The sequence below is a fragment of the Haliotis asinina genome, chromosome 3 (assembly GCF_037392515.1).
Source record: "Haliotis asinina isolate JCU_RB_2024 chromosome 3, JCU_Hal_asi_v2, whole genome shotgun sequence".
NCBI classification, from domain to species: Eukaryota; Metazoa; Mollusca; class Gastropoda; order Lepetellida; family Haliotidae; genus Haliotis; species Haliotis asinina.
Window position 1 is genome coordinate 69,238,465 of NC_090282.1, and position 25,811 is coordinate 69,264,275.

The 25,811-nt window shown below is 43.0% G+C and overlaps 1 protein-coding gene across 1 annotated transcript in view; it reads right to left on the minus strand.

The window, feature by feature from the left end:
* The window catches only part of LOC137278365 (small ribosomal subunit protein mS27-like), a 29,862-nt gene extending 5,919 nt beyond the window's left edge, over positions 1–23,943 (minus strand). Inside the window, exons 1-9 of the mRNA XM_067810654.1 lie at positions 23,811–23,943; positions 22,105–22,194; positions 21,606–21,676; positions 21,148–21,212; positions 20,375–20,489; positions 4,951–5,029; positions 4,088–4,236; positions 2,389–2,640; positions 1,789–1,938 (exon numbers count right to left, since the gene is read on the minus strand). Of these exons, the coding sequence (XP_067666755.1) occupies positions 1,789–1,938; positions 2,389–2,640; positions 4,088–4,236; positions 4,951–5,029; positions 20,375–20,489; positions 21,148–21,212; positions 21,606–21,676; positions 22,105–22,194; positions 23,811–23,883 (1,044 nt within the window). The 5' untranslated portion in view covers positions 23,884–23,943. The remainder of the gene's footprint in view (positions 1–1,788; positions 1,939–2,388; positions 2,641–4,087; positions 4,237–4,950; positions 5,030–20,374; positions 20,490–21,147; positions 21,213–21,605; positions 21,677–22,104; positions 22,195–23,810) is intronic.
* Between the last annotated feature and the right edge of the window lie 1,868 nt (positions 23,944–25,811).

Genomic DNA, 25,811 nt, shown 5'->3' on the forward strand with positions numbered 1-25,811 from the left:
AAAGGTGATGGCATCAGTCTTTAGGGATTCCAGGGGTATCCTGCTCATTGATTATCTTGAAAAAGGTCAAACTATCAACGGCAGATACTATGCTGATCTACTGAACCAGTTGCGAGAAGCAATCAAAGCCAAACGACGAGGGATGATCGCTAAAGGTGTCCTCTTCCACCAAGACAATGCGCCTGTTCACAAATCAGTGGTGGCCATGTCAACAATCCGCGATTGTGGCTTTGAACTCATTGACCATCCTCCTTATTCACCTGATTTGGCTCCTTCTGATTTCCACCTGTTCCCCAAAATGAAAAAGGAACTCGCCGGTCGCCATTTTGCAAGTAATGATGACGTCATTTCCGCTGTGACTGATTTTTTTTAGGGTAGCTGAAGATTTCTTCCTGACCGGGATTCGGGCCTTGCAGCATCGCTGGCAAAAGTGTGTGAACTTGGAAGGGGACTATGTAGAAAAATAAATTACAAACACGGACTTTGTAACTTTTTTTCACAGTGAGGCTTAGAACTTTTCAGCCAACCCTCGTACACCAGGAGCACGATTTCATCCGTGAAAATGTAATATCAGATTATGAAATATGTGTTCAACAACATAAAAGATATGTAAATTTATCCACTATTTCATATTTTAGTGATAATTAGGACAGACCAAAGCATATACCGCTACATTTTGTGAAAAGGACAGGGTCTAGATCTTTGAAACTCTCTTAGCGCTAAGACAGTCGTAAGTTAATGTTAATGTATGGCATTTACGACTATCTTAGTGCTAAGATTGCTTCGAAATCTAGGCCCTGAAATATAAAAGGATATTAAATGCCATATAGGGACTAAAGTTGACTCCAACCGTCTCATCTGGCGATGGAGTAAAGATTGACTGGTCATGTGACCGATGTGGCAGGAAACTGGGAGGCTTTCTGTGGGTGTGGGTGACTGTATGTCCACTTCAAAAGAGGGAACTTCAAAGTATTTGAAGTGTTCCACTATCTTCGCATTGTGAAAGGAGATATGCAAATAAGCATGCAACAGGATGTGGAAAAATTTTAATTTTACAATGCACTCAGCACACAGATATATGGCTGCGGTCTGTGAATAATAGAGTCTAGTGATCAACAGCATGAGCATCAATCTGCGCAAATGGGAATCAATGACATGAGTCAACCAAGTCATCGAGTCTGACCACCTGATCCCATTAGTTACCTCTTACGACAAGCGTAGTCGCTTTTGTGACAAGCAGGGGTTGTTATTCTACCACTGAATAAACTGTAAGAGGGTTGGCCTCAGTCTGGACCTGACGTCATGAACATACAGCTGTGATACAATGACATATCTCAACCAATTCAGTAAGCCTGACCACCCAATCACATTTGCTGCTTTGTACAAGCATGGGTTGCTGCATTCTCAAGATGGAATAATTCATTGATGACTATAAAGGCCATGCCAACAACACTTTAATAAGGTGCCTCTTCCTCTATCTCTCTTCTCTAAAGTACCCCATGAAGATTCGGCTTAGAATTGGTCTTTCGCAACCAATGCTTGTTATCATATCCCAATTATGTAGATCAGAGCTCATGCTATTGATCACTGCATTGACTGGTCCAGACTTATTTAGAGACAGCTGCCATAGAGCTGGAATACTGCTGTGTGTGGCACCAACCAACCCAAATGACCAACTGACAGACCAAGTGACTGAGCAGGCAACAGAACCAACCAAAACAGCCATCCAACCAACTCATCCTCTCACACATCACTTGGTGTTTCATTGATACTGATGTTTTATCTCACCTCAAACCCTTTAGTCACCTCTTCCTTTCCGTCAGGAGTAAGTCTCAGTTTAAACACTTCATCATCAATTGTCCGAAGACCAAAATCCTTCTCCTCCAAGTCTGGGTCACGTGTTTCTGCATTCTTGATGCTCTCATCAAATATCATCAACTGAAAGTCAGAATAATTATTCATGAGGCAATACCATTCAAAGACGTCATCATGTGCTACGGGAACACAACAAGTGTAAGATCTCAAACATATTTCTAGGTCAAAATGAACCAACATCTGCAAGGCTATGATGAAACAGAAACTGACAGAGCAATTAATAAATTCATCAATGAGTTGTAACCAGCAGTGACAGTCACACTTCTGTTAAAATATTTGCCAACAGTAAATATGCCTGTAAGTAGTACAGGTATTCACGTGAAGAGGAATGTCTCATTACAATTTACATAACTAATAGAAATTAACAGACTCTTCATACAAGTAGTATTCAATATTCATATGACTATGATGCTCTGGTGGCATTTCTGTTCAAATGAACTACTTGCAATCAGTAAATGCATTCACACAAAGTGCATTCTCGTATGACGTAACTATTTTTACATGTCAACTCACAGCTTCTTCATGGATAGCATCCTTCCTGCTGGAGTTGGCAACTTCCTCCAGCAAACGCAGGCCCTTGTCAAACTTCTGGTACAGGCCCAGGCCCATCACCTTCAGGGAGGTGCTGAGCAGGTCATTGTTCTGAACTGAGCCACCCAACATGTACAGGGTCTTCCCAAGTAGAAAGCGTTCATCCTTGATGTCAAAGTGGTCATCATAGTAAGGAAATTGGATGACCTTGACCTTGACCCACTCCTCCTCTTCCTGTTCACAGAAGATGCTCACACATTATCCATGTCTTGTTGTTTTAATGCATGTACCATGATTACAGTGAGTGAGTGAGTTTAGTTTAATACCGCACGCAATATTCCAGCTATATGGTGGCAGTCTGTAAATAATCATGTCTGGACCAGACAATCTGGTGATCAACAGCATGAGCATCCATCTGCACATTTGGGAACCGATGACATGTGTCAACCAAGTCAGCAAGTCTGACCACCCAGTCCCGTTAGTCGCCTCTCACAAAAAGCATAGTCGCCTTTTATGGCAAGCATGAGTTGCTGAAGGTCTGTTCTATCCCGGACATTCACAGGTCGCTTTGTTGTGAAACTAGGATGAGTGTCACATGAAACTATATATATCAATATACATGCAATACATAATAAAAACAACATGTTTGTTTCATATCTTTTCAATTTATTAATATAGTTATCTTTGTTGTAGAACATGCACATACACCAGCTGTTTTTGGATCTGATCACAGTAAAATGTAGGGGTTGATCCACAGTAGATGTAGGTCTACCATGATTAGAACTTAGGTGAAGACTGTCGCACATATAGAGTATAATGTCTGTGCATTAATATGGACAAATGCCAGATTTATTGTGCTAGCCTATGAGACATGGCTGATTTCTTTGTTGCACTCATTATTTCAACCAGTTATGGGTTTGTGAAGTGCATATTTAACGAGACACTCCAACAGAGCAAGCATACAGTCAGTTCCTGAGAGAAGATATCCAGCCACCTTTGAACAGTACTTTTCAGATGAAAACTGTTATCAAAGAACAAAAGTCCATCACTTTCTAATTCAACAGACTCCAAAGAATCAGAAGCTGACCTGATTTCAGCAGATATTGAAAATATCTTATTCAGAATTCAGAAGTAGTGAAGGGTTTGCCATGGAAATGCCAAAAATATTTCATTCAGAATTCCTAAACTACCAAAAGGCAACAGTACACCAACAGATGTATCTATGTGCCAAGTCGGGCGAAGAAATAGTCAACGGTTTTGAAGTTCTGGTTCGGAAAAGAACACGCCCACCAAATTCAGTCAAAGTCAAATTTGTGGCTATGGAGATGCGAAAATATTTTATTCAGACTTCCAAAACAACCAAAAGGCACCACCATACCATGAGATCTATGTGCCAAGTTAGGTGAAGAAATAGTCAACTGTTTGAAGTTCTGGTCCAGAAAAGACACATGCACGGATGCACGGACGGAGTGCATTTTAATACCACCCCAGAAAAACGCATTGTGTGAGATAATTAATGACAGCAGGTAAGGTGGTAGTAATAAAGCCCCTTTATTCATGTGACTATTTACTGTAGACTTTACATTTATATTGCTTAATGTAGACTTGAATTGGGGATTGTAGATATTTTTAGACACAATACTCAAACCATCTGAATTATCTCCCTTAGACCATAACCCACCTCTGGATTCTCAGACGTTGGTTGAAGGGCTAAGTCAGGTATGTTGGAATTGAGCAAGTGCTTGAGGGCTGCCAAGAGGGACAGTCGGAAGGTGATAGGGTGGCTGAAGTCCTCCTGGAGCATCATCTCATAAGACACCTTTGCTGCATCTGATTACACAACACTGACAGCTTTCATTTCATGTTAATTTCAGGGTTAATTGAGAGATTCACAATGCATCATCCTACCAGCAATACTGTAAATCATTAAATTTTTGCGAGCATGATGTTTTTGCGAAAATTGCGAATGACTTGAGCTCGCAAAAATATCATGATGCAGTTTGCTGGTAGAATGCAATGAATAATCAGAAAACAATCTGCCCTATTTTCGCTTTATTATTCACCACTTCATATAAATTAACAATAGATCTAGACAATACACATATTAAGCAATGACAACAATGCGAATGGTGTTCAAGATTAGCGGCAAGCTGTAATATGTGATTCGATTTACTTCATATAAAACTTTCAGATGCAGGTAAGCTTTGAAACTGTCAAACTAAACTATGTTTTGAAAGTTAGGCAAGTCGCAAAAATATCATGAAGTTAAAATGTCTGTTGGTCACCACTCGCAAAAATATCATGACGTAAAATATTCGTGATTTACAGTATGAAAGTCATACTGGGACTCACTCTTTCTCAATATATATATATGTCCTTCAAAGACTAGAACATTCTATATTGAATGAAAAACTCTGGAAAAACATGAGTAATTTTATGAAAAACATGTCAATGTTAAAACATATCTCAGTATTATCTATATCACTTCCAATGCATATACATCTAATCCATGACTTGGACATTTCTGCTCTACGATGGACGTACCAGCATAATTGTCTCCCTTGATGAAATGATCCATGAGGATGTTTGTGGCGTAGCTGTCAAGGAAAATACCATAGTCCCTCTAGAATAAAACAAATTTTGTTTATTTTTATCATGAGATAGTGTAAATAAATTTAGTGTCTGTTTGTCATTCAACAATGAACTCACTAATATTCCAAGTCTGTATATTACAGAATGAGTATACATCAAACTTGTGATTTGTATGAGTTCCACTCTGTCAAGGAATGACTCAGTAAGTGAGTGAGTTTAGTTATATGCCACCTTAAGCAATATTCCAGCAATATCACAGTAGGGGATACCAGAATGGGCTTCACACATTGTGCCCATGTGGAGAATCAAAACCGAGTCTTTGGCGTGAAGAGTGAACGCTTTAACCTCTAGGCTAAGTAGTATAGAGAATGATAGTCCGAAAACACTTTTCAAAAACCCCTCTAAAAAGCCTCATTTACTAAATGAGGCTTTGGTGGGACCATTAGCTCTTGCTATTATTGCCCCTACTACAAAGCCACGCCATCACGTTTACCGTGACTTGGCAGGCGGTAACACTGTGCCGTACGGTACGATCAATAATTCTTCTCTTACAAACCCCCTACCCGGCCCATCCCTCAAGTAGTACATATCCACTTTATCTATGTTGTAAGTTTTGACTGACCATATAGGATCGGTGGCTCGCTTACGGCTATGTTATGTTTATATCAATGAAACAGTTTAATGTGAACCGCCTACGATCTCTTTGGTGTTCATAATAAAGGCTTGTTGGGCTTTTTGTATTCCCTGTGCTATGTACTTTTTTTTCTCATCCTCGCTGATAGCAGACTTACGAGACTTGGATCGAATATCTTGTTTCATTTCGTTATATTTTTTGAGTTCAGATAGGATTGAACGAAACTCCTCTTCTGAGATCTTACTGTCAGATAGTGCCGTGGAAATTCGCTCACTCACTGTGTTCAGCTTTGCTTCGGCCAGAACCCTGATCTCGTCGTGTTTCAATGCCTTACGATTAAGTCTGCGTGATACTAACTTAAGCGCCAACCCTACCAACCCTGTCACCCCAGCCGTTATTTCAATACCTAGCACTATAGGTGCAGCCACGATGGTGGTTAACAACCCAACACCTGCCGCCCCTAGTCCCATGCTGGTTGCCATAAGGGTAGTGTCAGCCCCATCCACGATATTGAAAGCTCTATTATATTTTTTACATAGTGCTTTCCGCGTGTCACGGTCTTGTTCTAGTTGACGTTTTACATCACATAACTGCCTCAAACGGAACCCATCTACGGTTTCTAACGTCTTAGCTACTTCCTCTACGACTGGGTACAGACCCATCCTATAATATATATTTTGAAAGATATTTTAATTGGGGTTCAGTTAAAAATCTATCAATGTATTTGAAGCCTATAAGTTCTATACTACTAGTCAGGGTAATAGGTGAGAGGCTAATAAAATATCCTATTCTAATAAAAACCTCACTGGGGCTTATTAAGTGGTTTATAGGACCCGTGGTATCCTGTTGTATAACAATACGACAATAATCGGTTGTGTAATCCCAGCGTATTGACACCCCGGGTAAAATTTGGTGTACTATTGGGGGGTCTTCATCGAATGAATCCGTAAAGAAGACTTCTATGATGAGTGTGAAAGGGGGGGTTATTATTTCAGGATTACTAAATGTTAATTTATTTTCGAAGTAAGTTGATAACCCATTTTTGTCGTAACCATCAGATCGTCTGGGTGCTAACCCCCTCTCCGGAATGAAATCCCCGGCCCAGATACCGTTGTTCCTAATCTTAGTGATCCAATTATTTTCGTCTATTGTGATATAAGGTGAGGTGGGTGTTAAGTTGATCAGCCATTTAGGTTTTTTAAAATCTGGTAACGGCACCGGTCTGTACACGTTGTCTTTGAAGTGTAGGATGTAGAATTCATCTTCCTCACCAGGCTGATCGAATCCATCTGTATCTCCCAGGTCGTTAAGTGTAGTGTTGGGATGATGATTAGTCATTATTATACTATTATGATATAATTTCCAACTGGTTTTCTGATAATAATTCAGGGGTTAACTTTATACCCATGAAGTGTATGTTGTCAGGCAGGAAGATATTGATTAGTGATATCTTGTTTTCTACGATCACGTTGACCCCCTGCAGACTGGTCTTGGAGTCGACACCCACCCGCACGTAAACGTTGCAAACTTGAAACTGGTGTCGTTTCACCCACCCGAGTTTGATCCCCTTCACGATCTCGACATCATTCCCCGATGGTTCCCCTAGGTAGACTTTGATGAACAGTGTTGAGTTTGCCGGTAGACTCTCTAGTATCTTAACCACGCCTTCGAATTCAGACACCAACTGCAATTTCACGTTTTGCATGGCCGGTTTACTCGATAGCATGTGGGCTGCTATAGTGTTGACTGGGCTGACGACTATGCTACGTCTCTGAGTTGGGACGTAAGCCACGAGCAGGGTTCCATTGTTCACGACTTTGTTTAGGTGGTTGTCTTTGTTATCCGTGAACACGTAAGGGGAGACGAGTCTAATATTGAGAAACCATTTGTTATCGGGTAACAACACCCACTTGTCATCTTCGGTGAAGACGAGCATATATGGTTTGTTTTTGACGACGGTAGTGCTCTCAACATCGTCTAAGTCGAACAGTTTACCTCCGAATGATGGGTATATTCTCCAGTTGTCATCACCGGTGTTGACGAGGGCGTACTTAGTGTTGGCTGTTGCCCCTGTGGTATCTATCATATCACTTAGGGCTCCACCGGAGGGGATTTCAACGCGTTTGTAAATGTTGTTTTTTAGTTGCAAGGCATACGATTTACCATCTACTCCGGGAGCGTCGAAACCGCGTGTGTCTCCGAGGTCGGAGATCCCGATATTAACGCATTTTTTCACTCCGGGTCCTTGTGCGCTGGTCATGTTACGTGAAGCGTTAAGCTGAGGTATCCTATATTTACAGGATTATGATTTATATCTAACACCGATATTGTCAGTTCAGGTATGTTGCCCTGGGTTAATCTCTTATACTGCCGTGGTGAAAACGACTCGGTTCTACCGTCGTTGAATTTTTCAGTTTTCACCGGCACTGCTCTCAATATAGTGGAAGGGTGACCTCCTTGAATGTTATACGTTGTGCTAACCTGATCGAGATGAATGTACAGCTCTCGGTACGGTACTAGGTCGGGTAACTTCGTGCCTGTGACGGTTGTTGTTGGTTTTATCTCGTCAGGAGACATACCGAGTATCCTCGCTAATGGTCGGCCGAGCCTCAAGGAGGTTCTTCCGTTGTTGATTAACACCACTGTGCCGTTTGAGTCGTTCATCTTGAGTTCGGCTCCCAGGGGTTTGAAGACCTCGTCGTTTAGCGAGCACACGCTGTAGTAGCCGTCAGTTATTTGACTGCGAGTTCCACTGACGAACAGCTTATTGTTGCTGATATTAATGTTAGTCCATTGTGGTAGGTAGGTGATATCGCAGAGTGCGACTTCGAGTTGACCTGACGTGTTATCGATCGCGTGCGTCAGCTGAACGGCCTCACCGCTCGTTATTCCTGGAAGTGTTATGTACATATTATAATATATGAATTATAAATTATAATATGGATTTAGCACACTTGAAAATCGTGGTGAATGCAGATGGTACTGGGTTTAAAACAACCTTTATTGATATCTTTGAAAAGTATGTCGTGTCCGTTAATAACGCGCAGGCGGTGGTAAACTGGAATCAAAACCCAATGCAGTTTTGGCAGAACCAACTCAACTTTGCTGTGTGGTGTGCGACGACAGGGTCGGGTGTGACACCAGACTATGGTATAGACGAACTGAGTAAGTCGGTTGTTTTGTTTCATATTTATTATCAAACGAGACGAATATTGAAGGAAATAAGTGCTCCTCTTCCCCAAGATAAAGCGTGGAGTATGACGAATAACCCCTATGATAGACGCGCTTATGAACGTATTTGTGGGGAGTTTGAGATTCCAACGAATAAAGACTTTCGCCTTCCTGGTGTGAACCATGGTCTCGGTATAGTTCTCGTGTACTTCTACAGGTCCGGAAAATATTATGCCGGTTCTAAAGATGGTTCATACAACCCACACCGTCATACATTTACAGGCCCCACAACGAATGAACAGATCCATGTCAGCTGTATAAAACAAACAAGTCCTGATGCAGCCACAGCCTGGACTAAAATGATCTCAAAAACATCGAAAGGATTCACTCGTGCTGGTACAATACGTTTGAATGACTCAATTCGAACGTACGTGTGGGCGCTGTTGGGTGCGCAGTCGATGACGCGTTCTAACATCCTCGGTAAAGGAACTGCTTACGACGCTCAGACACAATTCGTTTCCAACGTTGAGGATGCTATCAATTCACCAGTTGATCTCCCGCGAGCCATAGAACGCTACCAAAACGTGTTAGAATACGCCAGATCGAAAGTCAATTACGTGTTCGGCGTGGGGTTGTACATGGCTCCGAGTGATATGCAACTGAGAATTAAAAAAGTGGTGGGTTATAACAACGAAATAGTCATAGCCACGGCGGACCAAAAGTTGGGTATCAACCCCGATATTAACACCCCACATATCCCACACACCCAACCACGTGAAACGGGTATAGTTGCGCCACCACCGGAGCCTAAAGTTCATGTGGAGGTACCCCCGGGGGGTGTGGGGGTTTCCACCACCTATCAGCAGCATATTGATAATAAAACAGCCTTAGTGGTTGGTGGGGTAACTTTGGGACTTATTTGGTTAAAGATTTCTTAGCCGCTACGTACACCAGACCCGCCACGGCGACGATGGCTGCCCACAGGTTTTGACTGAACCACATGGCAGTTTTAGACAGAGCGCTCAACAACCACGAGACGATGCTACCCAGGATGCCGGGAAGGGCTTCGGCGGCTTTACCAGCCAGTTTAGCTAGGCCTTCCCCGAGTTTTTTGATCCAGTCTTTAACACCACCACCACCGCCTGGAGTTCCCCCGCCGGCACTTGGGGGTGTGGGGGCACCACCCACCAGTGACACCACCAGGGTTGATATGATTAAACCCAATGCAGTCAGAATGCTGGCGATGGTGATCCCTTGCTCCCGGAATAATATCCGAATCCTGTTGGCTAAAGTTGTATCTTCGTTCAGTATTCTATCGATTGTTTCCCGAATGCGACTGATCTGGGATCGAAGATGTTCACGATTCGAGGAAGCGGCTTCCAATCGTGTACGTCTCTCGTCTTCTAAATCGCGTAGTCGTTCATTGATACGATTCTTCATATCATCGTCGTCAGTTTCGGTGAGTTTGGTTTTTTCCCTAGTGATGTGCTCGTCGATTTCGTTCAGTTTCCCCATGTTGTTCACGAGTTCTCCACGCACGCGTTTCACGGCTTCGTCTAAGCCGTACAGTTCCCTTACCGGAAAGTCAAACCCCGGTAACGGTTTGTCCCAGTAGGTGCTCAACAGTTTTTCTATGCTGTCCGAGGCTTCTGTAGCACGCTCTGGCGTCATTTCATCTATAGTGGTGAGGTGGGATCTGGTAGCTTGCAGATCTTCTTTAACGGTCTTAGGTATTGCACCACCGTAATCAGGCATGTTTAGATGTTCAATGATAAATTCAGCACCACCATTGCGGCTGGCTAGAGTTGACAAGGCCAGTGGTTTTTTATTGATCTTGTTAAAGAGGTCAACCTTTGGGGCAGACTTAAGACGTAGAACACCCTTTTTATCAATAAAAAAATTCTTATGGTATATACCCTGTGGTTCAACGTAGTTTTTATCACTTTTTAATCCTTCGTAATAATCATTTACCGTTGTTTCTAAAAGTTGTTGGCTCAATGGTGAACTAGTAAATGAGGTCTCCTGCACATCGGATGCCTGGGCACTAGCGCCCGGCATCTCATCCATAGGTATGTCTTCATCCATTAGTATTTAAATATATTTTATTTATATATAACAATGTACGGTAGAAAATTAGATCCTTTCAGAAAATTGAGAGAGCCATTAGGTGCCAGAGCCGTGCGACAGTCGGTGACCATCACCAACAATCCCAGCAAGATAGACCAGAACCAAACTCTGCTGGTTAGATTTCCAAACCTTGGTGAGAATGACCTCATTGTACCAGGCACTGTTCGACTGGCGTTCAATATCACGTTGACCTCCGACAACGACAAACGCGAGCTAGTGCGGAACGTGGGTCGAGCTATCATCAAGAAAACGACCGTCAAGATCAGCGGTAACGAGGTGCTGAGCATCGACGACAGCGACGTGTTTCACTGCTACAAGGATCTCTGGAAAAGCGAGAGAGAACGAGTCAATGATGTGTACCAGGGCATCAGCAAATCAACCCGGGCGCGCATAGGATACGTCTTCACGACAGACCAGCAAGACAAGCTATCGGACGGTGAAAAGGCCATCGCTCTAGCATACGGGAATCGATTCTGCGTGCCGCTCGACTTCGAGTTGCTCACGGGACACGCGCCGTTTTACCAGGCCGCGCTGGGTGATAGGCTAGAATACGAGCTCACGTTTAACGACTATAGCAAAGTAGTGCGTACGCCGAACGGTGATGAGGCCAGTTATGCCATAGACAACATCTCTCTGGAGTTCGACATGGTCACTAGCCCGGAGCTGGCCAGGCAGGTTCGAAGCCAGTACTCTGGGAAGATGGCTATCCTGTACGATCGCGTACTGAGGCATAGATCAGTCGTGCGAGACAAGAGCGACACTGTGTGGAATATCAACCTGAATGTGCCGGCGAGATCGATGAAAGGTATCTTGGTCGTCCCCGTGGAGGATTACGATCCATTCCGGAGGGACAGCGAGAAGTTTTTCAACCCCGAGATTGAAAAGGTGGAAGTTACCATCGAGGGCGTGCCCAACCAGCTGTTCAGTCATGGTATGAGACCACACCAGCAGTGGGATGAGATAAAAAAGCTACCAGTGGGGGATTACATAACAAAGGACCTGGACCTCGGCTCCGTGCAGATCGGTGAATACCTGACCACCAAGTACGCCCTATGGTTGGACATGCGATCCACGGATGATGATAAACTGCACGGTAGCGGGCGTCGTATAGATAACGGCAGCGAAGGGATAACCATCCAGATTAATAAGAAGGCTCAAACCGCTGGTAAGTTGAAATTATATCTGTACGTTATTATGGACGCGCAACTTAATATAGACAATGGGAGATTCGTGCAAGCCATCTACTGATGGGGGAGACCCCCTGGGGTTACCCACTGACCCACACTGCGCTATCATATGCGGGCAGACTGGCTGTGGGAAGACAGTTTTCGTGTTGGATATGTTGGAGGGTTACTACAAGGATGTGTTCGATAACATCGTTATCATGTGCCCTACTCTGAGCATGAATAAAACGTACGCGCGACCTTGGGTAATGACGGACCCGGACGTACACAAAATCGACCCTGGAACACGCCTGCAGGACTGGTTGAAAGCTCTTCACGAGAAATTTAAAGGGGAACCGACGCTGTTTATACTGGACGACTGCAGCGCTAATCGTGAGATAACAAAAAAGAGAGACATGCTATCGTACCTGGCCTTCTCCGGCCGGCATGCAAATCACAGCGTCTGGGTGCTAACGCAGAAGTTCAACTCGGTGTTGAAAGACCTCAGGGAGCAGACGCGATGGGTGGCCTTATTTCACTGCAAGGACAGGGATTCGTTTGAGGAGTGTTTGAGAGAGAACGATGTGATGAGTAAATTAGAACGGGAACGGGTGAAGAAACAGCTCGCTGAAACTAAACACGCTAAGCTCGTGCTCAAGACCGATCAACCAGTAGCATATATAGTATGCTAAAGCTAAGCAAAGCTAAGCAAAGCTAAGCAAAGCTAAGCAAAGCTAAGCAAAGCTAAGCAAAGCTAAGCAAAGCTAAGCATATAGCTATGATATTTGAAGTGTTTGTCGTGTGCAACTTAACCTTCATTTCTCTGTGTTTTGTCTGCATCGGGTATTATATAGTTAAAACTAAATCTTACTTGTTATATTATAAGATGGAGTGTGAGGAATTGCTCGAACAATTGTCTGGGGATTCCCCCACGCCGCCGGCAGGCCCCACTGGGGGTGTGGGGGATTCCCCCAAGCGAGAGAAACTGGTGGCGTTGGCTGTTGGCGGCAAAGCCAAACATTACTTTGGAGACTACACCCCGGATAAAATTCACAAAATGTCAGCCGAAGAAATCGATAAGCTGTACGCTAGATACGAGGCCCGGCTCGGAGCAGAAATGACAAAGACAATAGGATCGGCTATGACCCAGATATACACCGGTATTGTATCACAATTCCTTCCCATTCCACCAGAGCGCCGACTTTACCTGTGGGAGGACCTAGATAAAGACCCTTTTATCGAACACGCCGTGAGCTCTATCAGCTGCGGGCTGTACCACAAATATGGTATGTTGTTGGCTCCAGTGACGGCGGCGATTATCACGGCAAAACATTGTCAATTTGAGAGAAAGAATAATAATAATAGTATAGATGGATGCTGCACAGGAAACCCCAGTGGAGGTACCCCCCACACCCCAAACAGTGAGTCCCGAGGTGACGGAACCAGTGAGTCCCGAGGTGACGGTGGAGACCCCTTCAACAGTAACCAGGCAGAAGAATCCTAAGAGAGTAGCTGCCGGTAAAAAACGGTGGTGTAACCAACATAAAGTGACCAACCCAACCCGACTGTTGTTGGCTGTAGGTGTAACTGCTGCCGTGGTTATAACATGGTTATATACACGTGATGGAAACCCTCACCGTGAGGTGGTACCTGAGGTGGTAACCCCCACTGTTGGGGGTGTGGGGGGTACCCCCACCGTCGACCCGCATATCATGTTATAATTTAAAATATTTTATATCATATACATAATGTCTGAGGGGAAAACGTTCGTCAACGACGCATACCACGCCACAGTGGTAGCCAGTCTAGCAGTAGGGTACGCTCGGTTGACTAAAATGGTGCTTAAACAACCAACTATCAAGCTAGATTTCAACCTGCAGGATATGGGTATGCTCATAATGAACCTTGGTATGGCGATGGCCACAAAAGACATCCTAGTAAAACAAGGAATAATACCTGATAATATAATGAAATAAATATAGGGATGGCCACGATAGCTATGATGGTTGGTGGGGCGTTAGTGAATGCCCTGGCATTTTCCGGGAGTAATTTCCTCTTCTCGAAACTACGAGATGATCACGCGGCTGAAATACAGGAAGAAAGGAAGCGACACGATCTCGCTACTGAGAAATTACAAAGAGCACAGGCCGAGTACGCTAAAAAACGCCTCCAGAGGATCGATTTTATTAACGAACAACTCACGCGTGAAAACCATGCCGTTCAAACATTCAAAGATGTTGATGAAGCAATGAAAGAATACTACCTACTAACTGGTAAACGATTGGAAGCGCTCAATAAACCCACACTCGCTCAGTACTACACACCATCCAAGGGACAAATGAATCGTGAACTGGGCTTCATAGTGTTGGGTATAGCAGCTACTGCGTTGGTTGCTAAGCAATTAAACTAAAATACCTATATAAGTAAACATGAGACCCGCTCCATACCGATGCGAATATATACTTATGGGGAAGACCGAGGCCTGTGGTAGGAAATGCAGGAATCAGGGGTTCTGTTGTTTCCATATGGGAAGTCCTAACTACACGTGTTCTGTGTGTGGTATCGGGGTTAAAGGGCACTACTGTTTATGTAAAGCTCACGGAGCGAACGTAGTCAGACATCAACTCATATACGAGAATAAAAAAGGCTACATAAAAGAACGTAGGCGACTGCTCAAGATAGACTCCAATTAGAGATTATACACACCTATGTATAGCTATGTCTGTGGAAAACATATTCAAATATGAACTGGCCTTATGGGGCAGCTTCAGATTTAAGATAATAGTGGACGTGGTATGGATTAAAGAGGGTGTTAAGTATACTCACCCCTTCGAATGGGAGCGGGATATCGCGTCTCAATACCATATAGAACGTTTTTCGAGTATAAGTGAATACAAGGAATACTATAACCAAGGTGAGTACTGGATTGAAACAGCCACACTATATATTTTACCAGGTACGTGGGACGATTTGACAGAATGTCTAGAATTGTATCCGGCCACCAGAAAATATTTTTTAAGAGTTACTGCCGACCAATTAGACATTGATTCTCTTAGGTGTAAACACTATGGCTACTGTGCGCGAGCTCAAGCGGGCCGCAAAGCAGAGAGGTGTTATCGGGTATTCTAGAATGCGGAAGCCAGCATTGTTGAGATTACTAGGTTTAGAAGTCCCTCCTACGGTAAAACAGTTAAAAGCTCAAGCGAAACAGCTTGGATACACGGGTTATTCAAAACTGGGGAAAGCCGGGTTAACCACATTGTTATCACATGCCCCTGTAGCACGTCCAACTGTAAAACAACTGAAAGCCGAGGCACACGATTTGGGTTTAGGCGGGTATTCTCGTATGAGAAAACCACAGCTTGTAGAATTATTACGACAGAATAGAGCTGTTGACCTGCAGTTCGTGCGCACTGAGCACGCCGTAGGCAATTATTTGAGAAGTTGGCGCATGCACATTGATAGAAACATAGACATTACAGATATTAAGCCTCTGATAGCTGATAAGGTCAACCAGGAACTAAATAATCTAGGAAGTATCAAGTTTCAGATCACAGTGAAAATGTCGCTCGATAAGCAGGTTGGGAGTACCACTGAGTATATTCAACCTTACTTCCGAGGTAAACAAGAGGTCGTCACACATGCAGAGACCATTGACGCATCAATCGATAATAGTTTTCAGCAGATACGAGAATACCTAGAACGCTACACGCACATGGGGTCCGGGTGGGCTGTAGATAAAATCGATAATGTCTATCTAGATATAGCTAAATACGTGCCGTTCAGAGGTGGGTCATACCTAGCCTTGCCTCCCTACTATAAGAACAAACAAGCCATAGTAAACGTTAAGAATAGAGGAAACGATTGCCTGAGGTTATCTATCAGGTCAGCCTTATTTCCAGCTGCCACTAATCCGAACAGGCCTTCTAATTATCCACAGGACGATGGGCTCAACTGGGATGGTATAGATGAACCCACCCCAATATCCCAGATCACTAAAGTAGAAAAACAGAATAATCTGGCTATAAATGTCTTTGGACACGAAGGTAACACAACAATAGTACACAGGGTCAGCCCGGTGAAGGATTGTCAAGTTATTAATTTATTCATGATTCAAAAAGGTGAAAAGTATCACTACACGTGGATAAAACATCTCAGCCGGTTGTTGCACGACCAGTCGAAACACGTTGGGGAAAAACACTTTTGTGTACGATGCCTACACTGTTTCAGTCGGGCCGATTTATTAGAATCCCACCTGGAGGATTGCCAAGGTGTTGGGCAGACGGCCATACGAGTCGAAATGCCTAAGGAAGGTGAAAATATCCTAAAATTCGACAATCACAAGAATCAAATGTCTGTGCCTTATATCATATACGCCGACTTCGAAGCCTTAGTTGTGGGTGGGAAATCATCCCCCAGTGGGAGTTTCACACACAAAACACAAGAGCATAAAGCCTGTTCGTTTGGATACATTGTCGTCCGTTGTGACGGGGAAACGAAAGCTCCGGTAGTGTATAGGGGCCCTAACGCGGCTGAAAGGTTTCTAACGTGTTTACAGGAGGAAGAAAAAATTATTAGGAATGCATTGTATAGAATCGCTCCCATGCGTATGACCAGAGCCGACAAGATAGCTCACACCAGTAGCACTAACTGTCATGTGTGCGACTCGCCACTTAACGGTGATTCGGTGAGAGATCACTGCCACATAACTGGTAAGTATAGAGGCGCCGCTCACAACGCGTGCAACCTCAAGCTTAAAATCAATCCTAAGACAATAAACATTCCCGTTGTCTTTCACAACTTGAGAGGATACGACTCTCACTTGATCATGCAGGCCATCGCGAAAATCGATGGTAATATATCGTGCATCCCAAACAACATGGAGAGATACATCTCCTTCAGCTTAAACGGACTTAGGTTCATTGACTCGTTTCAATTCCTCCTGTCGTCACTCGACAGTCTGGTCAAGGCCAACAATACCTTCCCTATCACAGATCGATACACAGACGCCGAGACTAGACACCTGCTCATGAGGAAGGGTGTGTACCCATATGAGTACATGGATAGCTGGGCTAAGTTCACAGAGACCAGACTACCTCCTATCGACTGCTTTTATAGCAAGCTGAATGAAGCGTCCGTCTCACGAGATGATTACTCACACGCGACTAACGTATGGAATAAACTGGGTTGTAAGAACCTGGGTGATTATCACGACCTGTACTTGAGGACAGATGTACTGCTGTTAGCCGACGTGTTCGAGACGTTTCGGCAAACATGTTTCAAGCAGTATAAACTCGACCCCGCATGGTATTACACCAGCCCAGGTCTGTCGTGGGACGCCTTGCTTAAAAAGACAGGAGTTAATTTGGAATTGCTCACAGATTATGACATGCACCTATTCATTGAGAAAGGCTTGCGAGGTGGGATTTCCATGGCATCCAAACGATACGCTAAAGCAAATAATCAATACGTGAAAGGTTACGATCCTAACAAACCAACCAATCACATTCTCTACCTCGACGCAAATAACCTGTACGGCTGGGCCATGAGCCAGTATCTACCTACAGGAGGATTCGAATGGGTACCAAACATTGATATTATGAGCATTGCACCAGATTCGAATAAAGGGTATATCCTCGAAGTTGACTTAGAGTATCCCAAGGAATTACACACATCGCACAACAGCTATCCCCTTGCACCCGAACGTATGAAGGTTAACACAGACTGGATGTCTGAGTACCAACATAACTTGTCAGGTGGTCGTGTGGCGGACGTTGAGAAACTCGTGCCTAACTTAATGAATAAGACCAAGTACATCGTTCACTATCGCAACCTACAGCTGTACCTGTCGTTGGGTATGAGGCTGACCAAAATACACAGGGTGCTCATGTTTGACCAGAGCCCATGGATGGAGCCCTACATCAGAATGAACACAGACCTACGGAAAAAAGCCACCAGTGATTTTGAAAAAAATCTCTACAAGCTCATGAACAACTCGGTGTTTGGTAAGACTATGGAAAACCTGAGGAAACGCGTAACCGTGAAACTGGTTAGATCTAGTGAGGAAGACAAGCTCAGGAAATTGATAGCCAGTCCGGCATTCAACCGTAATAAAATATTCACAGACGACCTAGTTGCCATACACATGAAGAAAAGCCACATAAAATTCAACCGACCTGTTTACGTTGGGATGAGTATCCTCGATTTATCCAAACACCTGATGTACGACTTTTACTACAACGAGCTCAAGAAACAGTACGGCGACAGGTGTGAAGTGCTGTACACTGACACGGATTCCCTGCTGATGGAGATTCGAACCGAAGACGTGTACGAGGACATGAAAAAACACATCGATTTATACGACACCAGCGACTATCCTAAGACCCATACTATACACAGCACGGTAAATAAAAAGGTCCTAGGTAAGATGAAGGACGAGTGTGCTGGCACGCCAATAGCTGAGTACATAGGTTTGAGGCCTAAGATGTACTCCATATTGAAAGCCGACAATAGTGAGATCCGAAAAGCTAAAGGGGTTAAGAAGTATGTGGTGAAACAACACATCAAACACGCCAGATTCAAGGAGGCCCTGTTCAAGACCCGTACCTTTAGGCATAAGATGAACACGCTTAGAAGTGATGGACATAAGATATACGGACTGACTATAAACAAGACGTCCCTATCGCCTATGGACACGAAACGTTGGATAGCTATTGATGGTATAAACACATACGCGTATGGACATGAAAAAATTTGAGGCTATTTATTACAGCCCGCGTGGATATTGGAAAGGAGCTAGCGCAGTAGATAAGCTATCTAAAATGGCACGAGTATCACCAGAGAAAGCCAAAGCGTGGCTTGAAAAACAAGCCCTGTGGCAGATCTATTTGCCGGCGCCACGCTACGTACCTAGAAGGAGTTTCGGAATTAACATACCTAATAGCATTCACCAGGCAGACCTACTGTTCCTACCTCATGATAAGAGGTACAAGTATGCCTTAACCGTAGTGGACGTAGCCAGTCGTTACAAGGAAGCCGAACCCTTGACCACGAAAGATTCAGCCAAAGTAGCCAAAGGATTAGAACGTATATACAAACGCAGTCCGCTGACTTGGCCAACAGAGCTGCAAGTTGACCCCGGACGGGAGTTCATGGGTGCCGTGTCACAACTGCTAGCCAAACACGATACAAAGGTCAGACGTGGCACGGCCGGAGCCCATCGCAGCCAAGCTATAGTTGAGAGATTTAATAGGACTTTGGCTGAGCGCTTGTTCGGTCATCAATATGCTAGGGAAATGACAACCACTGGAAAACGATCGACCGAATGGGTAGCGAGGTTACCCGAGGTGGTGTCGGCAATCAACCATGAAGTAACCCGGCTCACCGGTAAGAAACCGGCAGACGCTATCAAACTAAAATCAATAGTTGCAGAGTCGGCCGCTCCATTGCGTGGGAAGGAGAAACAGATACCGGATAGGGCCCTAGTGAGGTATCTGTACCAGCCGGGGGAACACGAGGGCGATAGCCGTAAGCGAGCCACCGATCCTATATGGTCAGTCAAAACTTACAACATAGATAAAGTGGATATGAAAGCCGACGAACCTAACTTGTACTACTTGAGGGGTGGGCCGGGTAGGGGATTTGTAAGAGAAGAATTATTGATCGTACCGTACGGCACAGTGTTACCGCCTGCCAAGTCACGGTAAACGTGATGGCGTGGCTTTGTAGTAGGGGCAATAATAGCAAGAGCTAATAGTCCCACCAAAGCCTCATTTAGTAAATGAGGCTTTTTAGAGGGGTTTTTGAAAAGTGTTTTCGGACTATCATTCCCTATACTACTGGCTAACACACTGCACCAGTCAGGGAATGATGCAAACAAGTCAGTGGCAGCCTGACCTATCACAACATGCACTGGCTACTGGGTGCCAGTGTGAACCCAACAATAGAGTCAGTAGTAGTCCCCTTTGAAAAGTATTTAGTTACTTACGTCCGATTCAGTTGGAGTAAGCAAGCCAGCAATACCATGATGGGGGACACAACAAAAGCGTTTCATGCATTATGCCCATGTAGGGAATTGACATTTATCAACATCCTCAGCATCATGCGAATGTATCAACGATCATACTTCAGATTTAGACTGACAATCAGAAAATCTTGGTATTGCTAAGGGAGGCAACTCTGCAGTGCATTATAAAGCTGGAAAGCACTAGATTGACCATGACTCTATGGTAGATATGACCATGATATATCATTTCCTGCATTTATAATCCTACATAGTTACCTTGTTTCTCATCATGTCCAGAAGTCTGTCTGTCAATCCGAGGTCGATGTACGCACGGACAATGGCATGAACTATTGAGTCTCTCACAGGTACAGCATCCTCACTGTTTCGAAATCTATAGCAAAAAATTGTCAAAAAAAACAACTTTACGTCAATGCAGACACACAAATTCAAGACTGATGCACAGTAAAGTATAGTCAAACAAACTCAAAAACACCACTAATTTCACTTTTTCAGTTCATCATAACCTTACTTTGTTATAGTCATTTCCACTATTATAAACAGCAAGTTGTCAGGGCCCAAGAAACAGTTCATTACATTCATCAGTTCGTTATAAGTATGCTTGTTATACGTTAGTGTTCTGTACTAAATTTGAAGACTATCATCACTTCATGCATTGTCATAAAATATCACTTACAACTTAATGACCAGAAATATTACTGAGAGAGATTGTATTTTTGTAATTCAACAAATGTAGTCTTAACCAAATAATAGTGAAACAGCGAGGGCAGTGGAGTAGTCTAGTGGTTAAAGTGTTGACTTACTACATCAAACACCCAGGTTTGATTCCACTGGTGGATACAAAGTGTGAAGCCCATTTCTGGCATCTCCCAGTGTGTTATTGCTTGAAAACTAGCATAAACCATACTCACCACTACTAGCCCTTATCAGTAGGGCGTGGTACCAATCACCCCAACCTTACTGTCACCATAGAAACCCAATGTTCCATCTAGTTTGTCAAGACAAAGGATATGTGTGATGTAACAGCTTACCTGTATAGGAGGTCCTCCATGTAGTCCGCGTCTGAGACATCCATCTCGTGCATTTTGTTGACCAGCTATACACAAACAATGGAACTTTGAAAGTAGCCTGCTCTGGACTAGACAATTCAATGATTGATCTTATCAGCAACAAACTCTGTTATCAGGGTGTAATGTAACACAATCGAGCAACTCACTAATTCTCAATGACTATATCCATGCAGTGATTAGTCAGTTTACACATGTTGTAGATATAAGTTTCATCAAGAAATATTTTAAAGAACTGTGATTTACACTCCACAAATGAAAACATGACAGGAGGATGGTGTCATAGCAACAATCTACACCATTTTAAAAATATAATCGGGTTTCCTGTACGTCTGTTCCAAAAAACTCATTTTGTGTGTTGACAAGAATACAGTCTTAAATGGTTTCCCAACAATACAAAGAATGGCAAACTTCCAACTTACAATATCAACATCAATCACACTGGCTCTTTTCTGTTTCTCAAACCTGTCACGCAGTTGGACAGCAAATTCATCTGCAAATGATAAATACAATAAGGAACATTAGGAAGAACAAGCTTAAGCAAGACCATATCATTGATTATAGCATTACATTAAACAAGGGGTTAGAGTGGCTAAGTATTGACAAGTGATAATGTAATCATTTAGGTAAATGCTACAATATTTGACAATTCACAAAACCATGCGAGTTTATCGTTACTTTGTTTACAGTGAGTAATAATGAAGAGGCTGAAGTATTAATTACAATCATAAGCATAATGAAGAGTACTAACCATAATAAGTACGATAAAAGCATAGTATCATGGCGTCGTCACATGCAAGTGTAACCTAGTGTCTGTCTCGTAAATGTACGAATTCAGGTTGAGAGAATAATTTAGGAGGTGATTTTCAGGTGTTGCTGATGATATTCCTCTGTGATAAGGTACCCCAAAACAGTACTTACTTAATGAAACATTGGAAAGAATAGGAGACTGTAATCGCTTTTGCCAGGCATCTTGACAACTATATGCTTCTGATAGTAGGTGTCTGCGTGCTGAAACATCCATGGTGACTGATCATAGTGCCGGTTTGTGCTGTTTTCCAAAGCTCGTCCAACATTTATTGCAAGTTTGAGGCAAGGATTGGCACCACAAAGAACTTGTGCTCATTTATTCATTGTTGAACTTGATAATGAAATTGTTTTACAAGAATCGAGACCTGAGCTCCCTGCACCAAATTTAGGACTTTATCCAGGAACAGATACAAGTATGACTACGAGTACCACCTGTTCAAAATCTGCATGGTGGAAGCATCTTCAAGGTACTCCTGAGGTGCTCTGATACCCTCACAACTATAGATATCGCTTGTACAGTGACAGAATTTAGATGTATGCCACACTCAGCAATATGCCAGCGATATGGGAATGATCTACACAAGCACATGATGACATGAGTCAACCAAGTCACTGAGCCTGACTGCTTGTTAGTCGCCTCTTATGACAAGCATGAGTTGCTGTAGTTCAGCTAGCTAAAGGTATGGTATGTTGTTGTATACCTTGGTAGGAACATGATGTCTTGCTAGCTGAACTCGAACTGCTCAAGATTAATTCTAACCAAGATCTTCAGAGGTCAAACTGCACAGTGGTTCTTGACATTAAGGCATTTTACAATGATGTTTTACCAACAAGGGATAGCAATTCCAAAGGTACGTGGCATTTGGAGGCAGCGTTTTCATTGGAAAGGAGTACATCACCCTAATGATCAGATTGAGGGAACCTACAGATCTGCCTATAATAAGCCGAGCAGGATATTACAGGCCGTTCTGTCTATTTTGTTATAGACCAATCAGACTATAATAGGACTTCACAGAGTTGAAATGTTACTGGACCTCCTCAGCTTGAAAAAACAATGTTTGGGGACAAAATTGAAATTCAGGAAAAGATGTTTCATTAAGAACATAATTTTTCATAGATTTTTCTTAGCAAGACACCTGCACTTTATGGGTCCCAGAAATAGAAATGTATTCTCTAGCACGTGATGTAGGGTTAGCATTATGTTATGTACTCCAAATGGCACAATTTCCAAACTCCTTTATTATTTGACTCAAAAAGGGTTTGAATGAAAACCTTAGGACATCAAACCTTGAATCATGCTGATAATATCATGCTGAAATGTAGTTCAGCAAGCTAAACGTCGTGTTCCTGCCAAGGCATACACCGTCGGTGTATGCCTTGGCAGGAACACGACGTTTAGCTTGCTGAACTAGCTGAAATGCAACAAATATATTTGATAAATATCATATTTATAGGCTGATTGGCCTATTTCAAAATAGGTTTTCCCAACCTGATGATCATAGGTGTGATAGGATGAAAGGATCGGGGATACCCGAACCCTCACGCATCTTACAAACATTGAGACAGGGTCGAAATGACAGTCGTGATGAAATATAACCGATACGCCGTTGCCAATAACTTCGAAACAACTTTGAAGATAGACTGCATTCCAAACGACGACCTTGGTCCAGTTGACAGTCACAGCACCGGCGATACAAACCATCAGATTTGCTTGCCAACAACAACAAGTCACAAAGCACGATAAAGCCTGTTTCTTACAGACATATATATGTAGTGTGGTATACAGTAATAAGTTGTAAAATATAACCATACAGCACCTGAAAATGATATTCCCCGACTAAAGACTTTGATGCTTCTTGAGACCCATGCCCTACACATGGAACTCGCCATTTTGAATACCAAGGGAGCTAATTTGAAACTTATCTCCCTTGCGCCGTCCCGTGCAAGAGAGTGGGCGTGTCGCTTTAGTCAAATTTACGGTATTAGATGTATCAGGGACACTATATAGAGTGTTGTAGATTATCCTTGGATGTATCTTAGACCAGGGATAATCAACAACATTTCTATATAGGTCCCCTGCTTAGACTAACAACCAGTTTCTAAAATGAACATATTTTCCTGAAAAAAGTTCATAGTCTAAAAAATAAGCAATATCATGAAAAGGAGAGCTGAGACTTCCTTCAAGGGAATCTAGACCCTTCAAGGGAATCTAGACATGCCAAACTTTCTAGACTTGCATGGGCTTTCTTGGATATATTTGCTTCAGGGTCTCTTCGACAGACTAGATGAATCTATGAGGCAGTGTTAATGGGATTGGCAAATATTTTAGAATGTAACATAGATGGGTCGGGGATATATCACGGTTGCATCCTAAGCACGTACGCATGCACGCACGCTCGCACGCACACACACACACACACACACACATCTGCACCCTTTAAACGGACAAACCGTGATGGTTACCTGGTGGGGTAACATGTACGTAACCCCTTTCTTCACTAAATTAAATATATTTAAATTAATATCAACTGAGATGACTGAAATACTGTTCAACTCAATCACTCACTCATTCGAGATTCTACACCGACCATGTTTACCATAGGGGTAAAATTGAAAATCTAGACTTTTGCAGTCGTATATTGTTTCTAAATATTATCATTAACATAAATTTCAAATTTGCAAGACATCGGTGACTAAATGAATATTTGTTTTAAAAATCTACCGCTACACACCGCGATGTAACCGAAATACTATATAAATTGGCGGTAAACCCAACCCACTCACTCAGTTAGAATCGTACTACGGTCACCTGCCCTCACAAGCTGACGCACCACGCTATAACTGTATATAACTGTAATACTGTGCTTGCTTAATCGAACTAACACGCTCTCTCTAAGCGTACCTAGGGTGTATGCATGTGTTTTCTTCTTCATTTATCCACCAGTCGTACATGTCATATCAAGTCTTACGCATACAACATGTCAATCTAGGTCCAATCTTTCCGAGGCAATGACGGCGGGTTCCTGTGCTCTGTTTAACCATTGTCAGTGCTGGGGCTATGCAGCTCAGGCCATACAATGTGTAGTTAGGTATTTTTTTAGGTCACGCCCTGCTGAAAATAGTCCGCTTGTTCTAAAATCATCCAAACCCTTATTAGTTTTTAGTCTCAGTGTTTGCCTATTTCGAGTCCACCGGAATTTATTTGATTAGTACGACATAACGCCATTCCACGGGTCACGGTACCGTCCAACCGGAATATTTTTACCTGGGACTACCCTAGAGCATTGAATGCTTCAAGTATGAAAGACCTCAGTGCGGCCTGTGCAGTCTCGCTTGCTAGCTCTAACATAGGACACGAATGATCATCTCTATACTATTTACATGCACATTGTTCTCACTGCAGGCTCCATTAGTTGTGCTCATGGAGGTTGAGTAAAATATTATGAGTGTTGTATGCGAATCTCATGCCAATAAATATATGTTCTGTTATAAGAACAATATACGGAAGAATGGATGATAAATAATTATTTTATTGTTAGTTACTAGGCAAATAAATGATACATTGACAATATTCTCAGTAATCTTCATTACTAATATTCATTGATTGATGATAAGGGCAATATCATCAGTTGATGACCAGGCTTTCCCCACTTTTCTGTTCATTTTATGTGCATGCCTGCTACATCTGTGGTCCCGCTGTGAATAAGCTAGGAAGAAAGAGAGATGAACACGCATGCCGACAATTAAGAATTAGCAGATGTTCTGTAAGGCTAAAAATAAATTCATGTCTTTGTTTCTGAGCCTTTGCGAGCACATAT